Genomic DNA, 27,815 nt, shown 5'->3' on the forward strand with positions numbered 1-27,815 from the left:
TGTAATAAAAGTTTCACTTTAAAAAAAGTATCTATGCGATAATGGTGAAATTTTACCCTCTTTGTCATCCTTTAAATAAGTATGTCACGCCCTTTCGGCTAAAAAAAATTGGAAAGTCAATTTTTTTTCTTTTAATTTATTAAAAAATTTTCTGTCGAATACAATACAATTTTTTAAAATTCGCGACGATGGTAAAATATTTTTTCTTTTTTATTATACATATTTTTTTTGAAAGATATATATACTTTCGGCTAAGTAAATTAAAGCGTACCAAGGCTATTTTGTTCTTATAATTGTCAATTATCAATTTTTTTAAAAATTTTGCATTCCTGCGATGACGGTTCTTTCAATGTCACCAACTCCTCACCTAATTTGAAGTTGGAAAACAAACCAGTTTTCAGGGTTTCGGAATTGGGGTTGATTTTTATCTTTCTTACACAATGAGTTATAATTTGCTTGAGACGATGCACCTTAAGATTTGATATTAATTTCAACTCCCAAGGAAGACGGAGAACAGAAAAATGATTTTCCTTCAATTTGTAAGTTTTTAATTTCTATGAGATTAGAACGGAAATGTTGTAGATACTTAAGTGTAGGTAAATATAGTTTTCAGAACAGAAACAATATTCGTATTAGCTGTCGGTCTCACTTCCTCATAATAACGAAACAAAAACGAAAACCCGTTACAGAACTGATACAACAGTTGTTGTGTTATTTTGTTATTTATTGTAGCTTGTAGGTATAACTTTTTGTTGTTGTTGCTATTCTGATTATATTTACCTAAATCATTCAAGTCGTGTTTTTGACTCTCGGGGGCACCTATGCAGGCCGATGAGGAAAGCGAAATAAATGATAAAATTCCCTCACGTAAAATGAGTCGGATGCACATTGAGATTAAACTGTACTATTAAATGTATCATCAGGATTGTTTTCAGACAAAGAATTTTAAGCAGATGTGTAGGAATGTTAGGAGTTTACCTGATGTTACGTTAATGATACCAATGTTAAAGGTTTACAAGTTTATGTATACATATTGTACGCTTACGTATTTAATTGCAGCGTACGCCCTTTTGGAATTAAATCTATACGTATTTATTATTATTAGGAATAAGTCATTTTCAAATCGTTTATTTTTTTATGTTTAGTATAGAAATTTAGAAATTGTAAAAAGATTGTTAAAGGTGTATGTCTGGAACGCGGCGCTGTACGGGTGCGAAACAAGGTTAGAATCGTTCGAAATTTGATGAGGATACCGTGGATAGAAAAGGTTAGAAATGAAGAAGTATTAGAAAGAATAGGAGAACAGAGGACTCTATGGAAGTCATTAAAAAATAGGCGAGATAGATTGGTAGTACACGTTCTCAGGTATGAAGGTCTAGTCAGAGACATATTAGATACAGAAACAGGAGTTAGAGGGGTAGAGGTAGACCTAGGTTAGATTACTGTTCGCGAATAGTTGAGGATGTGGGATGTTCTAGTTTTAGAGAAATGCGAAGGTGAGTTCAGGATGATAGTAAAGAGAGTGCAGGTGCGTGTCCAATCAGTCTTAGGACTGACGACCTTATAATGATGAGTATAGAAAATAAAATTTTAACTAAAATATGTAAAATAAATCATATCTTTATTTATGTCCCAGTCTTGGTTTAGGGTATTAACTCTGGATGATGTTCAAATACTACTAAAAAGAATTAGTTTATCTCTATATTTCAACTATGTATTATCCAGGCATAGGAACAAGGAACACTTAATCTGAGGGCATTCTTGTAAATCCTTTTTTCAAATAGTGGTAAAGTTTCTTCTTTTTACATTTAGTGTTAAAATTTAATAAACCAAACTTAAAATTTCATACTAAAAACGTTTTGTTCTACAAAAAGAATATATTAAAGTTGCTTCATATAGTTTAACTCATAAATCCACCGAAAGTAATAATGTTTGGTTTAGTCTTGGTCTTGGTCTTCCTGGTATAAAGACAGTCCTAGTCTTGGTCTTGACGAGACCAAGACAAAGACCAATTTTGCTCATCACTATCCGTATGTGTCCAGGATGGGCGAATGTGTCTGCGTTTTCTCGCGTGGTACAGGAACAGTAACAGTAAATTATTTCGAGTTTTATTTACTTATTGTTAGTGAAAGATTGATACAGCAGCTGTATTATATGTAGGTGCAGAACACGTATACACAAGCGTAGAAGTACTTCCCGCTTGTCCAGTGAAACAATAGCAGTTTAAATCGAGAGCCTGTCGCACCGTGTGTCACATTCACCTTGCTATCTTACATCTTCCAGAGCAACTCTATAACCCGGTGCATTTTACGTCCGCTATGTTATAAATAAAATAGTTACGACACTGGCATTCGCCGTTCAATAAATTAATGCTAAATCGTAAACTAAAAGTCGGATTGCTTCTATCAATTAAGGCTGAAATGGTCTCGCTGTATAGCTATAGGTAATATGACAGATTTTATCACATCAAGGTACTTACGATTAGATAAAATCAGCCGTTTGCACAGTGTTAATTTTTAAAAGTAAAGTTTTATTGATAAAATCACTAAAGGATTCCCCACACGGACGCGAAAGTTCAGCTGATGGGACTTATGTGTTCCACAACAGTAAAAGTCCTTGACTATTAAAGAAAGTCATCGTTAGCTTGCGTTAATGTCATTTCTATAACGAATTCTATATCTGTGAAGAAAAAGATTGCGTACGTCTGAAACTAAAATTTTGTTGTCGCGCCGCATGCGGACGTTCCGCTGCGAAAAACTGTGTACTGTGGCTGGTAGTTCCAGATGTAAACGGCTGCCACAAGTTAGAAATTGCCGATTTAAACCCATTCATAATGTGCCTTTATAGAACACTAAGTATAGGTTGGATTGATTGGTAAATTAGCGTAAAAACTGCATTTTTGAATACTAACCGGATGCTATTATCTTCCCGCATATAACATTGGTATGCTTAGATTTGCAAATGATATAGCAGCAGTATCTAGGAAGTCAGATAAGTCAGGGCGGAAGGAGTAATGGGGATATAAATCATAAGATAGTGCAGGGTCGAGTCGCCTTCAATAAGAAGAAGTTAGAAAGGATAGGAGAACAGAGGACTCTATGGAAGTCAATAAAAAATAGGCGAGATAGATTCGTAGGACACGTTCTTGGGCATGAAGGTCTAGTCAGAGATATATTAGAGGCAGAAACAGGAGTTAAGAGTAGTAGAAGTGGACCTAGATTAGATTATTGTTCGCAAATGGTTAAGGACTTGGGATGTTCTAGTTTTAGGGAAATGCGAAGATTAGCTCAGGATAGGAAGGAGTGAAGGTGCGTGTCCAACCAGTCTTAGCATTGACGACTTTATGGTGATGATTTTTCGGTATTTCCGTATTTAATTCATATTGGGAAGAAGACATTCAAAAGTGTTATTGTGTTCTCTAGCTGTTATATGCCTTCAGATAAATCGTCGCTGATTGTGGTATTCTATAATATGTTGGTATCTCGAGCGAAATCATTATGCATGAACAGGTGATCTCAAGATTGTAAATTCTCCAGAGAATTTATGACCTTTGCACAGGTTTGCGTTCTTATTCACTGGTTCGATAAACTCCAGGGTCAGACGACCTAGGCGATTCTACAACTTTTATTATTAGGAGATCGCGAAATGCTAATTTATGGTAATTAAGCACTCATTACTGAGATGTAGAGTGGATTACTGACCACAGCTACTGATACGTATTTTTTCGTCAACGGGCAATAACCGTACATGCTTTTTGTAAGTGGAAAGTTTGATTTTAATAGTCACAAAGGCTTTCACTCAAGACTGTACGACACCATCAGCATTTAATTCTATCAATAGCAGCGTAATAAATCAAATAATAATATGCGTTTGGTTGTCTATTATTACCGGTTTCTGGTAAATTGGGGCCACAGTTCCGACAAAGTAGGTCTCAAATCTAGGGTCGTTACCAGATGTCCGACAATTTTATATAAAAATAAATGCATGAAACGATAAAACGGTGAAAGTTGTTTTGCCTTCCGTTCATTAACTAGAGAAAGGTCGCGATGGATATTCTGTCTGGCATACTCAAAGTTTTAAGAATCAAAAGTTAACTATCTGTCTAAACAAAACACTTATCTATATCCGTATACACCTGAACACTTACGCATTTGTTGATTCATTTGAAGAAAGCGGAGAGAATTTGTGAAAACAGTTGAAGTAATAGTCAGAAGGAGAAAAAACATAATATAAAATTTTGAATGTTTTAGGAAAAAGTCCTTAGTTGAACTTGAACATCTGGAAAGATCAACGAGTACTTAATTTTTTAGTTAGGAAGTCAGGAAATTAAGATTTTTCAATTGCTAGTATAAATTTGCTTGTTTAAATATTATTTTGATAAAACTCACCGAGCATAGAAGTGACCCTGAATGGTATCAATAAAATAATAAGTGTCAAATAAGAAATGAAACGATTTTTTATTATAAAAAACAACCAACATTTCACCTCAGATTAGTGGCTCAAGGTATTTTTAAAAGTCGGTGATACTGCCTTAACCAGCCGTAAGTGCACCCCATAAGGAAACATAACTCACAAACACAGAGAAAGATAAAACATGTAATAAATAATCAAAATCATTAAAAACTTGGATAAATAAAACCGTAAATAAATATAAATTAGTTAAAAAACGTTAAAGAGTTAACAGCTAATAGTTACACAGGAAAACACCAAGAGGTAAAATAAAAAACCTTTCAGCCCTTGTTTGGCACGTATTATTTTGTCGTTACCCAAATTAATATTTTAATCGCGAGATAAACCAACTGTTAATTACAAAACGGTTTGCTAAAATTCGGCTTTTTACAATATATAGTTAACATTTTGTGGTGTGGTTCTGTTATTAATGGGAGTTGTTAATTCCGGAAATGTGTAACAACACGTATGTGTTAAATGGACCTAAATGTAACTGTTATTTTAATAAATAAACATTTAAGTCCGTTGTTTAAGCAATTAACGTAATCTAATTAGTAGTGCGCCAGAGAAAAAATACCATTTCGTTAAATTTACGGGATTATGTAACGGCCAGGGTAATTTAAAATGTGTTTTACATGGCCATTAAAGTTACACTCTAAAACTGTAAATGCTTTTTTTTATGGCAATGCCACTTGTTTCTTGTTCGATTTTGTTTCATTTTAAAACGATTTTTTGGCACAAGTTAAAAGGTAACTAAGACATTCTGAAAAATTAATATCTAATATCAGTAATTATCATTTTCAAAAAGGTATTGGCCATTAGTAAATATTGTTTCATTTAAGGATGTTTGGGAGTTACAATCAGAGACAAGAGTACATAAAATTAGAAATTCGTGATTAATTAGGTTTCACAGCATATCATGAGGTAAATAAATACTATCTATACTAAAAAAAAGTATACGGTTTGAGAGAAAATTTGGAATTTGACCAAAAACTTTGAATAAAATAAGAAATAACGAATATGGAAAATTTTTAACTGACTTTTGGCAGTGAATATGCCTTGATTTCAACTTCGAAACAAAAAAATATTTAGTTTCAATCTCTATTAATAATGAGCGTAAAACTAAATATTTTGTCCNGTGAATTTGAATAACCTTACGCTAAAGTGATTCTCCAGAGTTCAAGTTACTTATTATAAAAGTTTGAAATTTCTGGTAGCTTTTTTTCTGTTAATAAAAATAAATTTAATCTGTTCGGTTAACGAATCTCCATAAAATGACGTTTAAAATTACAATTTTTTAAAGTTTTAATAACTTTTTAACGGCTTAGTGAATCGATTTGTAATTTTTACAGGAGTTTTAGAATTGAATGAGGAACGTTCTTCCAAATTTTTATTTATCTCGTAGCATTTTGACATACCTCCCAAACATCCTTAACTTAAGCTAATATCTTGACTGACTTTATTTCATGTCCAATTGTTCGTTTGTTAGAATTACTTATAATTTATAATAAGAATAATCAACATAGATGTTATCAATGTGTAGTCGATATGAAGATAAACAGTTTTTAATGTATTTGACCGTGTGAGGCAATAACGAGCTCAATAGGAGTTAAAGTAATTTAGTACATAAGTTAAATTGTAAAAAGAATTTCGTTTGGCATTTACTATCAATAATAACCGATAAACACACTGCTGTACTGTCCGATACGAAAAGTTCAACTACGTATACACGTTAGTCCTCGAAAAGGAATGTTAATACTTTAATAGATATATGAAATGAAGAATCAAAATCTGGTAGGATATGGTAATGTTTATTATGCTAAATTGAAGAATAAATAGGCGTATTACTTCAGAATTAATTCTACCAATTTTTCTGTAAAGTCTGTAACAAAGAGAATCTGGTAGGCACTAATAATCAGAGAAATGATTTATTTGAAATAATTGCGTTTAAAATGCAAGTACAAAATAAAAAGGTAAATGTCTAGATGATGGCCCCCACTGCCGAAGGGGGGTGGGATCGAAAGAGGAGGTCTCCCCCATCACTGTACCATAAAAAGTTCGTGGCGGTCTCACCCCAATAATAAGTTATGGGGGTTAGATGAGGGTGGTGGTAGGGGGATCGAAAGGGGATAGGGGGGGTCGAAAGAGGGTGGTCACCTGAGTAAAACCCCATAAAAAATTTGCGGCGGTCTCACCCCCATAAAAAGTTATGGGTGTTGAAAGTTGATTATTTTGATAATTTTCATACACTATAATTCAAATAAAATTCAATAAAAAAAATTTTTCAAGCGGGTGGAGGTGGGGGATCGAAAGAGGGTGGTCACTTGAACAAAACCCGATAACCTAACCTAACCTAACCTACCCTATTGATAAAGATATTTAAATAATGTTTTATATAACTTTCTCAATATTTTTATGTATTTTTCATTAGTTTTACCTTTGAATATTGTTTAAGAATGACTATATAAATATTTACATGCCTAGAAATGTATAAAAATTGGCATATATATTAATTTTGAACCTCTATAACTTTTTATGGGGGTGAGACCGACACGAACTTTTTATGGTACAGTGGTGGGGAGACCTCCTCCTTCGATCCCCCCCGAGGGGGGTGGGGGCATCATCTAGACCTTTACCAATAAAAGATACATATTTTTATCTTGAATTTAAATTCCTTTTTGAGAAAAGCATTTCGATTCTCATTCTCCCTATACTGATGAGATAATCTCTAGCTTCTCCTTCCTATAAGTCAATATTGGTATAGAAATTATACGCAAATCTAAGCACGCTCTTGTATATCCATCCCGAAAGCTCTGTTATCAGTAGACTGTAAACTGTTTTTTACACATCTTGTGTCGACGAACTTAATAAGTCTTAGCCCTGTATTGTAATTCAACCCGATGATGAGCTTTTTGAATAAACATGTTAGTTACTCCGGATGCTAACAAGAACAAAACATGCAAAAGCTTGGCGTTTAACTGTAGATAGAACGTGTACTCGTTAATCAGCGCGCACCTCTGGACTTGCCCGGAATGCAATATTATTTTCGCAAAACATACACGTAAATTGTGTGTAAGATTCGAATGTGAATATTATCCACATTAGTCACAAAAAGCCAGCCTGACCATCGTGATTACTGACCGTGATAAATTGGAAGGTTACATTTATTATACGGCGAACTTGTATCTATATAGTTTACAAACGATGCTTTGGAGAATTTAAGACGAAAAACCGTAAATACGAACGATAATTAACTATAAACATTAAAAAAAAAACATAAGTACAATTTTACTTATACGAATTTTATTGACTCTCGTAGAACTTTAACCAATTTGAAGTTTTTGTATAATAAATTCTTATTTTTAACAGAAACAAACAGAAAAACAAAACATATATTATTGTCAAATTGTCGTCAGTTGTGCGCGCGCAATTTCCGTTGCCTGTTACGTGCGTACTTCCGTTGCATGTTTCGCGTATACTTCTCTTAGAGCCAAAAAGTATATAACCGCAATAACCGGTGAAAATTTCGAAACGAATATTCATCTGCAGGCATCTAGGGTAATCACTCCTACATTGGTACGATGACGTGCATCAGTTTTTGTTTTATATTATCTGTTCTTAAGTAGTTTCATTACATCGTTATCCCTTAAAACCAAAAGCCAATTTTGCTGGATGTTTTAAATCCATTAACGGTCTATTGTTCTCCAACTAGGTACGTATGTGCTGCCTATCTCGCCAGTATTAGCATTAAAACAATTACAACAATCGAAAAGACCTCTCTCTCTCTATAGATCCATTACTGGTTCTTTTGAAACAATGAACTTGATGCTTGCATTATATAATCGACGTTCCTACGATATATATTGTATAAAGTTACCGTTTTCTTACGTAGACGGTATCACGAAACTCTTAGCGAGGTTACTCACCAAGAAACCTAATGAATGGTAATGAATAATTCATAAGAACAATAAACAATAACTTTTCACTTTATTAAGTCCCGGAAAAGAGAATATTACATATTATAGAACTATGGAATCGTTAAGTTTTATTGACAAATGTTACGATCAGAGATGTGCAAAATGGTTTTTTAAAAGTATTTAAATACAAAAGGCAAATACTTTTCTGATTTGTTATTTCAAACGTAAAATAGAAAATAGATTTCCCTTTTATATTTTAATTGCTAATGCAAAATACGCATTTTCAAAATACTTTTTTGTAGTACCTATTTAATTTTCTACATTTTCTTAAGTATAAAATATCTTTTAAGAAAACCTTACAGGCATTTTCTCATTTTCTAAGTATTGGAGTTTTTCTAGACTAATAGTGGTGTTTGCACTATATCACCAACTGTGAAGATTGAGTATGATTTATATATTTTTGTTTGAAGTGATTGAGATATAGTCTTTCTATCTGTATGTTATAGTTTCTTCAGTTCAGCAACGAAAATTCTTTTATATGCTTCCTTATTTACCTTTGTTACCCGTTTTAATTGGAAAAAAGGCACTAATGCCAAAATAGTTTGTTTAGCGTGAAAGATCAGAGTCAAAATAGGGTTGCAAATAATTCTATTGATGTAAAATCAATGAATCATTTTATATCAAAATACTTACAGCCCCATTTTGTTTCTGATCTTTTACACGTNTCACTTATTTATCTAGAAATTCATAGTCAGAATTGTTCCATCACCTTTTAATTTTCAGCAAATCATCAGTTTATCTAGTATTTATATATGCGCCAGAGTCGTTATTCACGTTATTCATAAGCGTTGGTATTACTTGACTATACAAATTCCTCATTACCGATGAAATTTACGGAACATGTTACACTTTACAACCGAACCGTTTTAATGGTTTTGCGTGGGCTTGCGATGAACGACTTGGAAGTTTCAGTTGCTAATAAGATGTACCGACATATTCTTAAATTAAACGTCCACCTAACACGTTACGAAATAATATATGTATTGCTAACTCGTATGTTGCTTTAATATCATTTATTTAACAATACCAACCAGGAAAGAGGTTGTTTTTGAATGAACGAATAATTGAGTAATGTATTACCTAGTATTGAAAAACAGGAAATCAACAACTAGTTAGGAAGGAGGTGTTACGGGCAATTAAAAACGGCATTCCGTGAGTTTACCCATAAGAATAAACCCATAAATTTTAAAAGACGCCGATAGGAGTTTGTCTGTTACCGTAAAACTCAAAAATTTCTGAAATGATTTTAACTTGCAGACTTGATTTATTTATGCTGTTCTAAATAATTATTATTGAAGAAGAATTGAAAGAGCAGAGTCCAAATGGCATCGAACGTAAAACTTGAATTCTTTAAGTGAAAAATTATTATTAACTAGCTTTTCGCCGCGGCTTTGCTCGCAAAAATTAATATTGTTTCTCCATAAAACCTTTTAACTTCCAATTCACCCTTACAACGTTTTCATTTTATGTAATGTCGCCATCTTAGATTTCAAATACAAACGTAGCAACAACATTTCATCCTTAAGGGTTGATTTTTAAAAATTGCCAAAACACGTATTTGCTTTATTTCAACAATGAGCAACCTTCGAGTAAATCCGAGTACAAAAAAAATATACCCCATGGAAACGTTGCAACCTCTTTTCATTTGAATAATAATATCAAACAGGATATATACCAAGTTTCAAGTAAATTCAACCACAAATAAAGTATGCCTCAAACAAAAATGGCAACACCTTTTTACCCCCACCCCTCTTTGGACGTTGAATTTTTTAAAATGTCGAGGTAGGTCTTTCAGAAATTAAATGAGAGACCATTAAGACCAAGTTTCAAGTAAATCTGACCAAAAATAATATATGTTCCATTTAAACATTGCAACTCCTCTTCACCACTCATCCCCCCCAACAGAGATTGGATTTTTTAACCAGTTTCAAGTAAAACGGACCAAAAACAAACATGCAATCTTTGCAAACCCCTTTCAGCTTCCTAGAGAAGTAGAATTTTGTAAAATGTTGAAATAGGTATGTATGTCACTAATTTTATATGAAAAAGCATTAAAGCCAAGTTTCAGGTAAATGTGACTATAAATAAAACACCATACTTAACCATAGATAACATTACGTTTAGCTGTCGATTGCGTTTTGTTATACCGTTTTTAACAAATGAACGACTAGACTGATGTTTTGACTGATAAATTTTTCGTTTTGCTGTCAGTTGCGTTTTGTCATTTCATGTCAGTTGCGTTTTCTTATACCACTTTTTTTCCACGGGACGAGATAAAAATCCTATATCCGTCTCCTGGTTCTAAGCTATCTCCCCACCAATTTTCAGCCAAATCGGTTCAGCCGTTCTTGAGTTATAAGCAGTAAAACTAAAACGACTTTCTTTTATATATATATAGATATATCTTTGTAGATTTGCTTGTTGTGTCGACTATCTGACTGTAAATTATTTTTGTAATATTGTTCCGAGTAAAATCAAAGAAATACCGTTCACGAACGCTGTAAAAGTAAACTTGTTGTGTGTATATTTTGGGTCTCCTTTTCGATTTGAATTCTTGACCCCCGCGAAAGAGCTTTCTAGAGGTCAAAACCAAAAAAATATTTGCTACACACTTGTAAACATCTCGTGTATTTTTAACATCAGGTAGAGGTATTCGATGGTAATCAAAAATGCATATCTCTGCTATAATTTCCAAGAAAGGTTGCCAGAACGACTTTTGTTCCTATAGGATACCTGTCTACTTTGCATAGAAAATTAAACAGGTTTTAAAATTACCGGTCATAACAAACTTGTGATAAATTCAAGTCCAAACTTAGGTATTTGACTTTTGGTGTCCCATGAAGTGGCTTCGTTTTTTTTTTGTATTTTCTGCTTGTGTTTGCATTTTACTCGAAAATTGCAATAACATTGTCGAAACTCAAGAATCATTACCTCATTCAGTCGAGTGTGAAAGACATAACAAACACAGAGGGCTCCAAAAACTGATATAACTCGCTGAAAGTTTAATTTTGAGTCCTCTGGTTGAAGCATCTGTCTCAACATTATCTTACAATTCCTACGTTAATATTCACTTTTAGCTTCTTTATAGTCTATGGGAGATGATGACGGGTTCTCTGATTTTACCCTTTGATCATCATCATAAGGTCGTCAGAAATAAGACTGGTTGGACACGCGTATCCACTCCTTCCTATCCTGAGCTAATCTTCGCATTTCCCTAAAGCTAGAGCAACCCGTATCCTCAACTATTTGCGAACAGTAACCTAATCTAGGTTCACCTCTACTCCTCTTAATACCTGTTTCTGCCTCTAATATGTTTCTGACTAGACCTTCATGTATTAGAAAGAATAGGAGAACAGAGGACTCCATGGAAGGCAATAAAAAATAGAAGAGATAGGTTGGTAGAACACCTCCTCAGACATGGAGATCTAGTCAGAGACATATTAGAGGCAGAAACCGGAGTTAAGAGAAGTAGAGGTAGACCTAGATTAGATTACTGTTCGCAAATAGTTTAGGATGTGGGTTGTTCTAGTTTTACGGAAATGCGAAGATTAGCTCAAGATAGGAATGAGTGGTGGTGCGTGTCCAACCAGGACATTCATGCCTGATAAGGTGTCCTACCAACCTATCTTCATTGACTTCCATAGAGTCCCTCTGTTCTCCTATTCTCTCTAATACCTCTTCATTCCTAACCTTCTCTATCCACGGTATCCTCATCATTCGCCGGTAACACTACATTTCGAACGCTTCTAACCTTTTTTTTTCGCACCCGTACAGCGCCGCGCTCCAAACATGCACCTTTAACAATTTTTTTCGAATTTCTAAATTAATCGTTCGCGAGCATAGAAGAGACTTCTTTTTATTGAAGAGTACTGTACCCTGGGCTGTCCTGTGCTTTATATCCATACTGCTCATTCTGTCCTGACTTATCTGACTTCCAAGATACCTAAAATCAGCTACTTCTTCTAATATTTTGTCTCCTATATTTACATTCGCTCTTTCCCTACTTTTTCTGCCCTTGCATACGAGTATTTTAGTTTTACTTTTATTTATTTTCATACAATACTGTTTTGTCAATACCGCTTCCATTTTATTTAAAGCTATCTCTAACTTCTCCTTGCTAGATGCTTATAGTGCTACATTACCCTTTGATAACAAATATAAAAAGATTCTTGATCGATGCACGCTTTCGGGTAATAGTAAAAATGTATTTGATTGTGATCATGATGTACCTCAAATGAAAATGAAGATTTTCCACTTTTGTTTCTAAGAAAGGTGAATGCCAATTTTTCCAAAAGCGTTTTATAGTAACAAACTAAAAGGGACTCATCCTAACTTTCCACTACTGGCCACACTAACACCTAGATTACCAACCCGAGACTTTAAAAGTTAGTTAGATAAGTATCTACATATTTTGCGTTTTGAGCATTAATCAGAATAATTTTACATTTGGTATATCATTTCTTGTATCCGAAACAACATACAACTTTTTTCCACGGTATTCTCATTTAAAAATTTCACTAAAATTTCTTTATTGGGTTCTCCGACTACAACTTCCCTTAATACATAAATAGTGTGTTAGTGCACGGTTCTTTTTATTGATGGCTCATATTTATTATTTGCTGGCAGCAATTTAAAAAGTAGGAAATCGATGTATTCCTCGTTATTTAAACAGGATGTTGGACGCTAGATATAGCATGTGCTAACAATGACATATTAGAAAAGGCATCGGTTTTATTTTCGCGACGTACCATAATAATTGATTGTTATTATAAGTGCCTACCTATTAGATATTAGAAGAAAGATGACACTCGAAGTCCGATTAGTTGCTAGAAAGTGTGTTCGAACCAGAGCCAGAGGCTGTGGGCTCATGGGTCGCAAAATATGCAAGAGACGATCAGCCTTGAACGAGGTTACTGCAACGAAGTGGAACTGCATTTCGCCTACTTCGCGTTGAGTTTTCGCATTTCTCGTTCTGCCGATGCGATGTAAAATACATAGATACAACCTCCAGGTACAGTTATTACCTGCCTGTCGCAAAATTAAATATTAAGAAGCGGATTATTATCCCGACAACTAAAATAATTGCGATAGCCGATTTGCCAATTAAGTGCAAAGTTGAATGTGGAACAGTTATTGGACTTTTACTCGAGCAATTTTCTGAGCTATTATATTTTATTATTCTATAAATCCAGAAAAAAATCGAATTCCCCGTTGTCGTTAATTTGTTTTTTCCGTAAGCCATTCTGTTCCTAAACCTGTTAATAACGAAGAAGCACACTTGTAAATTTAAATATGTCTCCATGGAGAAAATGAAAAAGGAAAATTTACCTAAATATTAAAGCGATATTTACAATGTATCTAGGGTTGCCACCTTTTCAGGCTTTACATAAAGTATTTCTCGACTAAAAGGTTAAAAAAAAAGTACACAGCATAAAAATAAGGTATTTTATTTTTTGTTTTTAAAAACATATTTTTTGTTACAGCTAGTAGCNCTATATAAAGTGTAACATTGTATAGAAAACAACGTAAACCAACCAAAGTCATGCAATTTCGACGTTTTAAGGAGTTTGTCGTTAAATCGAGTGACGTTATAAAGAATTTACACTGTAGTTATTTACGGATTGTTTGTATGATATCAATATCATCCCCTATGTCAGGATGAAAATAGGGAAAAATTATGGTATTAAAATTAAGGAGCTCTTACAAACGTAGTAGGTATATAATATAAATTGATATTCCACAAACCAATCGAAACAGTCGATTGAATGACATCCCTTGGATTATAAACCTAAATCATGGAAAAGTTATTATTGTACCAGGCATGTATAGAAGCCTATTTGTTATCGTTCCATATCTAGATAAATTGTTATAAGAATGCAGTTTATGGTACATGACTCAAGTTGATAATTCAAGATAAGGGGTAGTTTTTTAACGTGTAATCGACTGCTTTTGTAAACTAAGTCGCAACAGATTTATGGTTTTCTTTTTATTGATAAAAGCATGAATTGAAGATATTTTGTCAATTACTGTGGTCTTTATTAATATTATATAAGGCGGTTTGCACCCTTTATGAACGTGTCTCAATTACTTTCATTCTACAGTCTTAGAGATTTGTATTATATTCCGTTTATAGAGGTTGTTCTTATTTTAACCCTTATATAGACGACGTTTTTGGTTCATTGGAGATAATCAATGAATATAAAAATTTTTCGATATTTCGTGTGGATTACATTGATGCATTTTTTGATATCTTTCTGTAACGCATCAACGTTAAACGTGTCTTAAAATTTTGCATTCAAACATGGACGGTGGGCGCGGCGGAAAAAAAGATTAGAAGCCTTCAAAATGTGGTGAATAGAGAAAGTTAAAAATGAAGAGGTATTAGAGAGAATAGGAGAACAGAGGANTTAAACTTCTAATACCTTCAATGTGAACATATTTCATTCATCATTTTATATCATGTTTCATCGGTGATAGTAGCAAAACTTTTAACGGCAAAAATGTATTTTGTATTTTACAAATAGAAAATACTCTTGGAAAAGTATTTTAAATAAAATACAAAATGCTTTCCACAAAAAAATAGGTATTTAAATGCCGGATAAAAAATAGGTATTGTTTATTTTTTATTTCCATTTTAAATGCAAGTACGCGATCAAATAAATCACATTACTGGTTATGATTTATCAGGATTTATTTCACACGTTCTTTATCAAAAAGTATTCTAAACATTCTTAATAATAGGAAATTTCTTAGTCGAAGTTCTACCAGCATGTTATAAATGGTCCTAATCCAGGACTGGAGAGCAATATCCTTTTGACTTGCGTTTTCCTAACGCTGATACTGGATCCTTTTGGCGCACGCTCTATTAAGACTGATGTAACCCTGATGTGGCAACCCTACTTCTACTCTTTAACTTAAGACAGCTTCTGAGATTTGAAGGGCTAGTTAAAGACATATATTAGAAGTAAAACGTAAATAATTGTACGTACTATTTTTTTTAAATTGCTGTTAAGGACACAAGCAAACTTCACTGTACTGTACTGTACATTCTCAATCCATGTCTTTTTCTGTCTTCACCATGAATTCTGCCTGGGAACTAATGGTTAATGCATAGTAGGTAAAGTGAAAGGATTTCATTTTCGCATTCTGATTCTTTCGGCTATTTTGCCTTTAAATTTCGCCGTTTTCACGGAGTCTGATTATCAAAAGCTTTTTGTATTCGCAAATTGCGGTATCCAAACCGGCTGGCTGCGGTCGCGGCCTCTTGTATACTTTAGAAATTAGGGTTACCGTTGAAGATGGAAAGCATGATCTGTCCTGCTTTCTATTGAAGCGTCATTTCGCAGACAGAGTTTGCCATAATTAATATGCAAACAACAACTTCAACCTTCCTACTCATCTGCCTACCGTGCGTGTTGTTTTTTTCTTGTACTTGGACGATACAAGTATATTTACATTATGTATCTTCTGCATGTGTTCGTATAAGTTTAAGGTTGCGCACACATATATCGGAATCGGACGGACGGCACGGCACGGAACGGATGCGAGAATCTTTAGGTAGTGTGAACCACAATTTCCTCGGAGATAGAATCTATAATGTTTATAATAATAAACGGAAAACATTTATCGGCTTCGACATAACAACATATAGTTAGTTTTCCGAGTTTCGGCGAATTTTTTAAAATACCGAATGTGTTTTGTACCGGTTTCATGCCGTCCGTCCGATTCTAATACGTGTGCGCGAACCTTTAACTTTTAATAATTGTAGGATTACTGTGTAGTAATAATTATTGCTGACTTAAAATGGGAACTTGCCTGTTAAGCATTAAATGATAGCGATGGAAATAGTACTTACTACTTAGTTAATAATTTATGTATTTCATCGTTAAAAGTTAATGCATCAACTTCAGAGAAACTATCATGATACCAAGAACGCTGGTAATTATTTTATACGAAGCTACTAAAATGAAAAAAAAATTGTTATAAAGTTTTTCAAAAAAATGTAGTGAAGTCGTTTTGTGCATGTAAGTCTAAATTCCATTGGTAAATGTTCCATTTATACAATTAGAATTAAAAGAATATTATATGGGTGAGTATTGAGTTCACAGATAAATTGTTTTGATGCGGTATTTGAACTAACACGGCTTGAAGAAAACCTTAATTAAGTCTAACAAAAGTAAATCATGTCTAACTGTATCCAGATTGTACTGCTAATATCCGAGGAACTAGAAATAATTTGTAATACCAGCTATTTGAAGAAGTGCATTAAGTCTTTTATGAGAAAACGCGCCTATTTACCTATACAAAAAATTGTATTGAAATTTAAAAAAAATTATAGATACCTAGATTCTAATTTCACTAAGCAGTTCATTGGTCTCCAAACTTGATAAAAGTCCCATGAGAAAGGATTAAAATAGTATCGATTTATTAATAAAAGAAAATGAAAATCGAGCATTTATCATAAAAAAACTATATTAATAGAATTAAGAATGAAAATCGAACTTAGATTCAAAATAATATTGAACAATTTAGCAGTATATTCCAGAAATAAAATTGAAGTTCAAAAATACTTAAAGCTGTTTACTTTAATAATTTGGTTGCATTATCCTTTTTCGTCCTCTCCACCATTGAACAGGATAATAATTATTTAACGCAAGACACATCCTATTTGAAATATTGTTAAAGCGATTCATTTTGTGCAAATTCCTGTTTTTGTTTTAATGATTTGGCAACATTATCCTTTTTCGTCCTTTCTACCGTTGCACATGATAATAATAGCTGTGTAACGCAAGTAATTTCAAATAGAAACTACAAATCGTTTCGGAAAAACTACGTTTCCGGATTTACTTACCGGAAGTTCCAAGGCTGAGGCAGATAAACAAAACACTGGCACACCACCTACTTTCCATTGTCATTGATTAAAAATTATTGTGATTTATATGATAATGTTCGCGATCACAGCCCTTCTTGATGATAACGACTACGATGCTCGATCTCGGTCTACGTACAATAGATAACAATAGTACATGAACGAATAAAAAAATTCAAAAACCATCAACACCACTTCGGAGAGACTTTCGTGGCTTCGAGAGCGGTGATCTACACCGACTGGCCTAAATAGGGCCGTTCTTCTGCATATATGTGCAAGCCGCCGTCCGTCGGTGGAGCAGACGACGACGCTGTTAGAGTAGAAGAAGAAGAGGGCACAAGATCGAGCCGAAGAAGTAACCAAGAGATAGCGTCTTACTTCTTGCTTGTGTTGACTTTACTTACCACCTCCGAGGACGGCTGCCACCACAACCGTATGGACCTTTTTTGCCACCGACCGAGACCAAAGTCAAAATCAATGGTCAAAGATCAATTAACAATACTTATCGATTTCTGACCCTCTCCTTAGGTAGTCAGTTTTATAGAATTGTGAAATAATTATTAAATGATAAATCGTCGATCAAGGAATTTAAACTATCACTTGAAGATCATTAGGGCTTAATTAAATTTGTCGAGTGATCAATCAGTTATTAATCAATTTAATGATAGACCAAAGGTATAAGATTTCTGCAATGTAAATGAATGAGTTGTGTGGTCAAAAAGAGAGGTCAAATATTAATGATATGGTTAAGTAATTGCTCAGAGATCATTGAAACTGTTCTTTTATAGATTATTGATTTTTCCTAATTGTTACATAATTTTACCGAAACGTTATTGATCAACAAGTCTCTCTTTCAATTGATGGATACAGCAGTTTGTTGTTTCCATTTTGTTTGATCACTAAGCTCACATGATTATTATCGATCAATTAACAATGGATCCAAGATGATTTTTTAAAGTAGCCTATCAAATATTTAGCCACTGAGCTTTTTATGGAGTGAAAGGGATTTTTAATGAGTGATTTTATTGATTCGTTGAGAGGTGGATCCGTTTATAGAAAGCTTAATGAGTAACGAACAAATCATTATATCGGGTATAAAACATAATATCTTTTAAAAAACGATTCGCTGATCGAATTAAACAATTAATTTTTGATTAGTGTAAGTTTTTCCATGTAAGTGGTTAGTTCTGCAAGCAGCGGTACCATCTGTGTAACTTTGGACTAGTGAAGGATATGAAGTGGAAAAAGGACATTTATACCACTCTGGGTTTGATAAAATTTATACATGAGGGTCAAAAAATGACAGCTGCTCCGTTCTAGTGCATAAACAAACTGGTCGTCCTGGTTACACACGAAAGGATTCAATAGTCCTCTAATAAATTATTAATTTAGTACAGATCTAGCGAAATATATTGCAGCTTTTAACTTGAACATTTAATTTTGTATGTAACGGTATGTTTCTAAGTTTCTTTTAATGGACAAAAGCAGCGATATCCTTCTTCGTGAGGACTTGGCTTACATCCAGTATCCAGTAATGCTCTCTTTGGAGTTTCTGTGGAAAGTAAAATTACTTCCGCTACAATTGTAATGTGCTTTCAATTGTAAAGCTTCCACTGATTTATGGAATTCTACAATTTCTTACATTGATATATGAAGCTTTAGCTTTTAAGCTCGAAGTTTCAACCAGTGTGTTAAACATTCTAATTTATTACAAGAAATAGGAAACTGTTTTACTTCCAATAACAACAGGAATTTTGTTAAAATTTTTGGAGTTCAACAGATTTTTGAGTTTCATTATGAATTGCACTGTATATTAATATCATATAAAGGAAAAATTTTTGTTGGCCAGCTATATCTGTGTATGTATGTATGTTATCGTCTTTTCATTACATCAAGAGTGGTTTACTTTATATTGCTTTATAAGTGCATTAACCTATCCATGGGATTAACCGGTAGACTCTTGGTACATTTTTATGGTATCCAAGCGGCAAATTTAATGTTGACATCTAATTGGCTATTTAATGCTTTCGATTATCTCATTTAATTTGTTTTATAAGTTGCTGGTTGCTTATTTAAATTGTGAGAAAACAACATTAAAACGAGTTATACAAGTATATACTTGATTACAATGATTTTCTTTATCATTTGTAAATGTAATTGATTGATTTAATTGGACGTTTACTAATTAAAAAGAAAAACAACTTTTAAGATTTTCACTAACAAAAAAACCGTAATCATCAGCCTTATATTTTAACAAACAAATCTATAAATATATAAAAGAAAGTAGTGTAAGTTACACTATTGAGTACTCAATGACGGCTGAACCGATTTGGCTAAAAATTGGTGGGGAGATAGCTTACAACCAGGGGACGGAGATAGGATACTTTTTATCCCGTTCCCATGGGGTGGGGACGAGTGGTGAAGAGGAGTTGCAATGTTTAAATGGAACATATATTATTTGTCGTGAGATTTACTTGAAACTTGGTCTTAATGGTGTCTGACATTTTAAAAAATTCAACCTCCAAAAAGGTGTTGCAATTTTTGTTTGAGGCATACATTATTTGTGGTTGAATTTACTTGAAATTTGGTATATATGCTGTTTGATATTATTAATCAAATGAAAAGAGGTTGCAACGTTTCCATGGGGTATATATTTTTTGTACTCGGATTTACTCGAAGGTTGCTCATGGTTGAAAATTGGCAATTTTTAAAAATCAATCCTTAAGGATGAAATGTTGTTGCTACGTTTGTATTTGAAATCTAAGATGGCGACATTACATAAAATTAAAACTGTTGTAAGGGTGAATTAGGTGTTAAAAGATTTTATGGAAAAACAGTCTTAATTTCTGCTAGAGAAGCCGCGCGGAAATGCTAGTATTAATATAAAAACCTTTAAGCTGTTCTACTATTTTCGTGAATGTATTTTTTTGGAAATTTACAATAAATTTATACATGTATACAGGGCGATTAATAAGTAATGGAACATAAGGCTATTGCAGACTCTAGAAGGCAAAGTATTTAAGTTAATTTAGATTCATCTTCGGAATCAATTAAAAAATTATTATAAATTTGCAGACATTTCTTATTGACGATTGTTTTGTAATTACATTTATTAATGTACAATATTAAGGATTTTATGCATCCATATTCAGTTTTATTGGTTGTAGACTGTATTTAAAGTAAACTAGGAACAATTGTTGGATGACAATAAAAGATCCATCATTAAAATTAGCATTTAATCATAAACGGTGGTTTTTGTGTAGATGAAGATTCGTCTGTGCTGATTCTTAAGTGGTTCATAGAACTTTTACACATGAATAATTTATGACATCCGTATAATACGTCGACAATAAATGTGGTTTATTAAACTTTAATAATGCTTGAAATATTGGTGCTATTAACAAATATTGATATTTCTGAAAAAGACACTCCATAAATCTACACAAAATGAAGAGAGGTTAATGAGCTAATATACGACAGTCTTCTGGTGGCTCAAACGTCTTACAGTGAAGACAAATGCAAGAGCAAAGGTTACTCGAAAAGATGGTAGCTTTAGTAACAAAATAAAAAAAAATTAAAAATTTATGCTACTTTAAGGTAAAATTAGATATTTTATTGCTGTTATTACCGAAGAAAACTTACACGAAAGGCGAAACGTTGGTGGCAATAATAAAATGTTTATCAAATCCAATTAAAAATTAAAAATTATTCGGTATAAAACTAATGAACAAGACCAAGAATAAAACCAATACTAAGATCAAATACGCAAGATTAAAAGAAAAATTATTACTTGGGATTTATGAGTTAAACTATTTGAAGAAATTTTAATATATTCTTTTATTGCTTTACTAGATTTTAACACTTCATATAAATACTGTTTGAAAAAAAGGGATCTATAGGAATGCCCTCGGAGTAAGAATTCTTTGGCCGGATAACACATGGTTGAAATATAAAGTGAAANAATTGAATGAGGAACGTTCTTCCATATTTTTATTTGTCTCGTAGCATTTTGACATACCTCCCAAATATCCTTAATTACCACAAGTAATTTTTGAAAATAGGATGTCTTTTGCCTTCTTTGAATATGTGAGAGACTGTCTCACGTTGGACGACACTCATGGAGGACGAAATACATGCGTCTATTTCTCAAAAATTATTTGTAGTAATTTAGGGTAAAGTATCTTAGAATTTATTGTCAATTATTCACTTTCTATTCCTACCTTTTATATAATATAAAATTAAAAAATGGTGATAAATGATTATTAACGACATACACATACGCATGTTACGAGGAGTACGTGTAAATGCCTATTGCGTGTACTCGGCAAAATTTTGTCTAATACATGAAATAAGCAAAGAACTTGCCGATTTCTTGAAATACGCGATTATTTCACTTAAATTTGCTTATTTCGTGAAATAGTTAATAAACACAGTTATACAATAATAATTTCTTCACACTGTTTCCGGATAATGAGATATTTTTAACGTTCATATTCCTGTAAAAGGACCATGAACACTCACTGACACACTTCGGAAGTGTTGTCATTTTCTACCTTTATGATCATAGACCAGGGATGGCGAACCAATGGCACGTGATACAATATTTTGGGCACGTCACCAACATTTCTGTGATTGATCCTTTAATCAAGGAATTTTCAGCGAAATTTTCTCAGTTCAGAGAATTATCGGAAATACCCAAGTTTATTATGTACCCTGATGTGACGTCATTTGATAAACTGAATTTGTCCCAATTCGATTGGTTGGAAATTGAAGAATTTGAAATGCAGCTGATTTATTTCCAGTCTAGTTTGTTGAAACAAAGAAAGAGTAAGAAATACAGTGTAAACTCTATATAACGACACTTAAGGAACTGAACATTTTTTGACGTTATAAAGTGTGGTCGTTAAATGGAGAGAAATAAAAGATATTATTTTACTATTCTATAATAATGTGCATTTACTAATATAGTACACATTTTGCACACGAATATTATTATTCATACATTGCGTATAGCCTGTTATCTTCGTCTGATGTTTTTTGCTGCTCCAATATTTTAATTGTATTTTGTTACGTATCTTACTCATATCTTGAGTTACTGCTGGATCAATTTGATTATATAAAAAGTATTTTTTTAATAGTTTCGCTGCTTCAAGTGCTTGTTTGATGCTTGGTGGAGGGACAGGATCGTCTTCTTCAACAACGTACACAGCTGCAGTTCTTATCTATTTCGGCAACTTAGAAAGTACTGATGCTCAATGATTTATAATGTCGCATTGTTGTCGTTAAATAGAGTGAGCGTGACGCTATATAAAGTGTAACATTGTATAGAAAACAACGTAAACCAACCAAAGTCATGCAATTTCGACGTTTTAAGGAGTTTGTCGTTAAATCGAGTGACGTTATAAAGAATTTACACTGTAGTTATTTACGGATTGTTTGTATGATATCAATATCATCCCCTATGTCAGGATGAAAATAGGGAAAAATTATGGTATTAAAATTAAGGAGCTCTTACAAACGTAGTAGGTATATAATATAAATTGATATTCCACAAACCAATCGAAACAGTCGATTGAATGACTATCCCTTGGATTATAAACCTAAATCATGGAAAAGTTATTATTGTACCAGGCATGTATAGAAGCCTATTTGTTATCGTTCCATATCTAGATAAATTGTTATAAGAATGCAGTTTATGGTACATGACTCAAGTTGATAATTCAAGATAAGGGGTAGTTTTTTAACGTGTAATCGACTGCTTTTGTAAACTAAGTCGCAACAGATTTATGGTTTTCTTTTTATTGATAAAAGCATGAATTGAAGATATTTTGTCAATTACTGTGGTCTTTATTAATATTATATAAGGCGGTTTGCACCCTTTATGAACGTGTCTCAATTACTTTCATTCTACAGTCTTAGAGATTTGTATTATATTCCGTTTATAGAGGTTGTTCTTATTTTAACCCTTATATAAACGACGTTTTGGTTCATTGGAGATAATCAATGAATATAAAATTTTTTCGATATTTCGTGTGAATTACATTGAGGCATTTTTTGATATCTTTCTGTATCGCATCAACGTTAAACCTGCGAATGATGAGGATACCGTGGATAGAGAAGGTTAGAAATGAAGAGGTATTAGAAAGAGTAAGACAACAAAGGACTCTATGCAAGTCAATAATAAATAGGCGAGATAGGTTGGTAGGACACGTTCTCAGGTATGACGGGCTAGTCAGAGACATACTAGAGGCAGAAACGGGTGTTAGGAGGGGTAGACGTAAACCTAGATTAGATTACTGTTGGCAAATAGTTAAGGATGTGGGATGTTCTAGTTTTAGGGAAGATTAGCTCAGGATAGGAAAAAGTAGAGGTGCGTGTCCAACCAGTCTTAGGACTGACGACTTTATGATGATGATCATAGTCAAAAACAAAATTTAAGAGCTAGAAAACGGGCATTTTTTGGCCTATTAATGGAGTCCTGTTTTACAGAAGTAGCCCTATTAAAGATCTAATTATTATTTTTGTTTATTTCCATTCGGACTCTAACAGAAGGTAAAGTTATTAGAACTTTTTGTCAAATATAATCGATCGTCCTGTATAAGAGAAGTCCTTTCGTTAATTTCGCGTGCAAACAGCGTGGGCAACGCCGAACATAATCAGAAACTATATACACGACTTCTTAAGAGTGCGGGCAGCGAATAGTGTGAAAAGTAGACGGAAAGCAAAAGTGTGCTAGTGTACGTGGAGGCGTGATTTATGTGCTTGTAATTAGAAATTACATACGCGAATGGATTGTAAGTAGTTGCACACGCATGCTGAAAAATATTTCTCAGCCGGTTTAACGATTACGATTTTATCATATACACATTATTAATCATAAATTATTATACTAAAAGGGACCATTATTATTAACAACTTCCTTGATTGATGGATGTGTAATGTAGGCATAAAGAACTCGTAGAAATTGCTATTATAGAGATATTCTCAACATCATCAACATCAACGTCATTAAAGACAGTACAAACTATAGGGATAGATATACAGGGGTAAAAGATTGGTATGCTTAGATTTGCAGATGGTATAGTAGTGTTAGCATCTAGCAAGGAGGAGTTAGAGATAGCTTTAAATAAAATGAAAGCGGTATTGATAAAACAGTATTGTATGAAAATGAATAAAAAGTAGGACAAAATTACTGGTATGCAAGGGAAGAAAAAGTAGAGAACGAGCGAATATAAAAATAAGAGATGAAAAATTAGAAGAAGTGGCTGATTTTCGGTATCTAGGAAGTCAGATAAGTTAGGATGGAAGGAGAAGTAGAGATACACAGCAGAGTCTCTTCTATGCTCGCGAACGGTAACTTAGAAATTAAAAAAAAAAGATACCTAAAGGTGTATGTCAGAATTATCCAAAGGACTTTTTCCCAATGAGTGACCCTGCGAACTTTTGGTCATTGCATCAAAAACTCAGAGATTGAAGTGTATTGTTATTGTTACCGTACGTGGAAGTTAATTGTTTAGTTAGCTAACTGGTAAATTAGCTGGATAGTATTCAAACTATCCAAAATATCTGGCTATTATAGTAGAAAATCGTCATTTCACTAAAATAGCTAATGTACATATTACTGGTTAGTTTGTATACTATCTATCTAATTTACAAAATAAAGTCGCTAAAGTATCAACCACAAAGGAAGTGCACACATTAGCCAATGTCCTTGGTTAGGTTGAAAAATATCCATAGTATTTGGATAAAGTGCGTAATTATATCCGATATACCGAACATCAAAATAATCTTACATTTTGACAGTTTAGCATTTACGTAAAACAAATTTATTTATTTTGTTTAGAAGATCGGAATTCGTTCGTAACTTAGAACACCAAATTAGCATTAAAAAAGCACTAAATTCTTATGTGAATCGTTTTAAGATTTTATGATCATTAAGCTCACACATTATCCAAATAATGTGGATAGCTTGCAAGCTAGCAAACAACACTGGCTAATCTGCGTGGTTAGGAATTTAGCAATACATAGTGTTTGTAAATTAGTTGGTTATAATACAAACTATCCAGTATACGTAGCTATCTTGGTAGAAAGATTAACATGAAAATAACTAGACACTGGACAATTTGCATGCTAACCAAATAGTTTACAAACTAGCCAAGTAAGCATATTAATCGTAATATATATAGCAATTACATAAAAAAGAAAATTATGTTGTTTAAATGACCGGAGTTCCTGTACGATATTTTCGTGTTAGTCGCTACTTTATTTCAATTAATGTACAGTTTCAAGCAATTTTAATTTTCATTATCGTTTGTTTTTTTGTTCAGCTTCAATTTGCTTTTTAATCATCTCAATAAAGGTGTGCTATTTTTTGATGTGTACATTTGATACTTACTACTTGCATTATTTGGGTTATCTAGTTTCTTTTTTTACGGTGTAATTTATGCGTTAGTTAGAAAAAAAAAACATCGCCCAAAGGTATTAATATTCGAACGACCTAGACCCAGAGGTGTTCTCTATCTAATATCAACCTATATTTCAATGAGATACATGTACACTAATTAAATTGCAAATAAAAAAGTGCTTATTCAAGCGAGGAATTCTTTATTGTATATTATACATACATTATGTACAAGATCTGGTAGGTAAGTTTGTATACTCCGTAGATAATATGTTGTATGTCAGTCATTCATTTGATATGTTACTTTCTGTCATTGGATTCTTCTTTCTAGATCTTGTCTCTTCTTCTGAATAATGAATAACACATTTTGTGATCTGGTTTTAGAAGCACACTAACAAACTAAATCCTGATGGTATAAATAAAAAATAATAATTTGTTACCTCTGCTACGTCCTTCTTTTATGGAAAAGAATTGTTATAGTTAACCTTAGTTAAGACCAATCTATACACCTTAATAAGCAATTCAAAAGGAGAACGTTAAAAAACATCAATTTTTTGGCCGCTAGGCTCAATCATAATCTATAATGTAGATTGGTTAAGAAAACTTGATAGCTTTTGGCCAAGAAGCTCTGGGAATCCTTCTAAAACAACGATAAATTGTTAAGTGATTGAACTGAAGAAATATGAAACTCAACAAAAGATTTAGGCCGTTGAGAAGATACCGGTTCAATTTCGGGTCCCTTCTGTGGCAGTAGGAATATTCCACAGATAACCATCTGTCTTTATTTTGTCCGTCTTATCTTTTTTTGGCCAAAAACTGCCAATCGATTTCTTCTTCATCAGATTTTGATCTTTAGCAAATCACCTATTTCTATTTCTGCGAATTCGTGGTCAGAATTGTTATATCATCTTCGAATTTTCAGAAAATCTACTATTTATCTAAGAATTCTTGATTAGGATTGTACTATCACCTTGGAATCTTCAGCAAATCACCTATTTATCTAGGAATTTTTGGTTAGAGTTGCTCCATCACCTTTCAATCTTCAGCCAATTACCTATTCATCGAAGAATTCGTAGTCAGGATTGCCTTATCATCTTTTAATCTTCAGTCAATCGCCTACTTATCTAGTATTTCGTATTCAGGATTACTCTATCACCTTTTAATCATCAGCAAATCCCCTATTTACCTAGGAATTCGTAGTCATATTTGCACCATCATCTTTTAATCTTCAACAAATCCCTTACTTATCTAGGAGTTAGTGATTAGGACTGCAGCATCACCTTTTAATCTTCAGCCAATCACCTACTTATCTAGGACTTCGTACTCAGGATTGCTCTAGCACCTTTTAATCATCAGCAAATCCCTCATTTATCTAGGAGTTCGTGGCTAAAACTGCACCATCACGTTTTAAATTCAGCAAATCATCTATTCATCGAAGAATTTCGTAGTCAGGATTGCTCCATCATCTTTTAATCTTCAGTCAATCGCCTACTTATCTAGTATTACGTACTCAGGATTACTCCATCATATTTTAATCATCAGCAAATCCCCTATTTACCTAGGAATTCGTAGTCATATTTGCACCATCATCTTTTAATCTTCAACAAATCCCTTACTTATCTAGGAGTTAGTGATTATGACTGCACCATCACCTTTTAATCTTCAGCCAATCACCTACTTATCTAGGACTTCGTACTCAGGATTGCTCTAGCACCTTTTAATCATCAGCAAATCCCTCATTTATCTAGGAGTTCGTGGCTAAAACTGCATCATCACGTTTTAAATTCAGCAAATCATCTATTCATCGAAGAATTTCGTAGTCAGGATTGCTCCATCATCTTTTAATCTTCAGTCAATCGCCTACTTATCTAGTATTACGTACTCAGGATTACTCCATCATATTTTAATCATCAGCAAATCCCCTATTTACCTAGGAATTCGTAGTCATATTTGCACCATCATCTTTTAATCTTCAACAAATCCCTTACTTATCTAGGAGTTAGTGATTATGACTGCACCATCACCTTTTAATCTTCAGCCAATCACCTACTTATCTAGGACTTCGTACTCAGGATTGCTCTAGCACCTTTTAATCATCAGCAAATCCCTCATTTATCTA

The 27,815-nt window shown here is 33.2% G+C and overlaps 1 protein-coding gene across 2 annotated transcripts in view; it reads right to left on the bottom strand.

Moving 5' to 3' along the window:
* LOC108734404 (agrin) overlaps window positions 1-17,559 on the bottom strand; it is a 32,836-nt gene extending 15,277 nt beyond the window's left edge. The window contains exon 1 of one of the 2 annotated variants that reach the window (XM_018465963.2): window positions 17,278-17,559. In XM_018465963.2, coding sequence (XP_018321465.2) covers window positions 17,278-17,341 — 64 coding nt within the window. In that variant the 5' untranslated portion in view covers window positions 17,342-17,559. The remainder of the gene's footprint in view (window positions 1-17,277) is intronic. The other variant, XM_025975862.1, reaches the window with a different exon arrangement.
* Window positions 17,560-27,815: the final 10,256 nt, after the last annotated feature.

Source organism: Agrilus planipennis, unplaced genomic scaffold (assembly GCF_000699045.2).
Source record: "Agrilus planipennis isolate EAB-ADULT unplaced genomic scaffold, Apla_2.0 scaffold54, whole genome shotgun sequence".
Lineage (NCBI taxonomy): Eukaryota > Metazoa > Arthropoda > Insecta > Coleoptera > Buprestidae > Agrilus > Agrilus planipennis.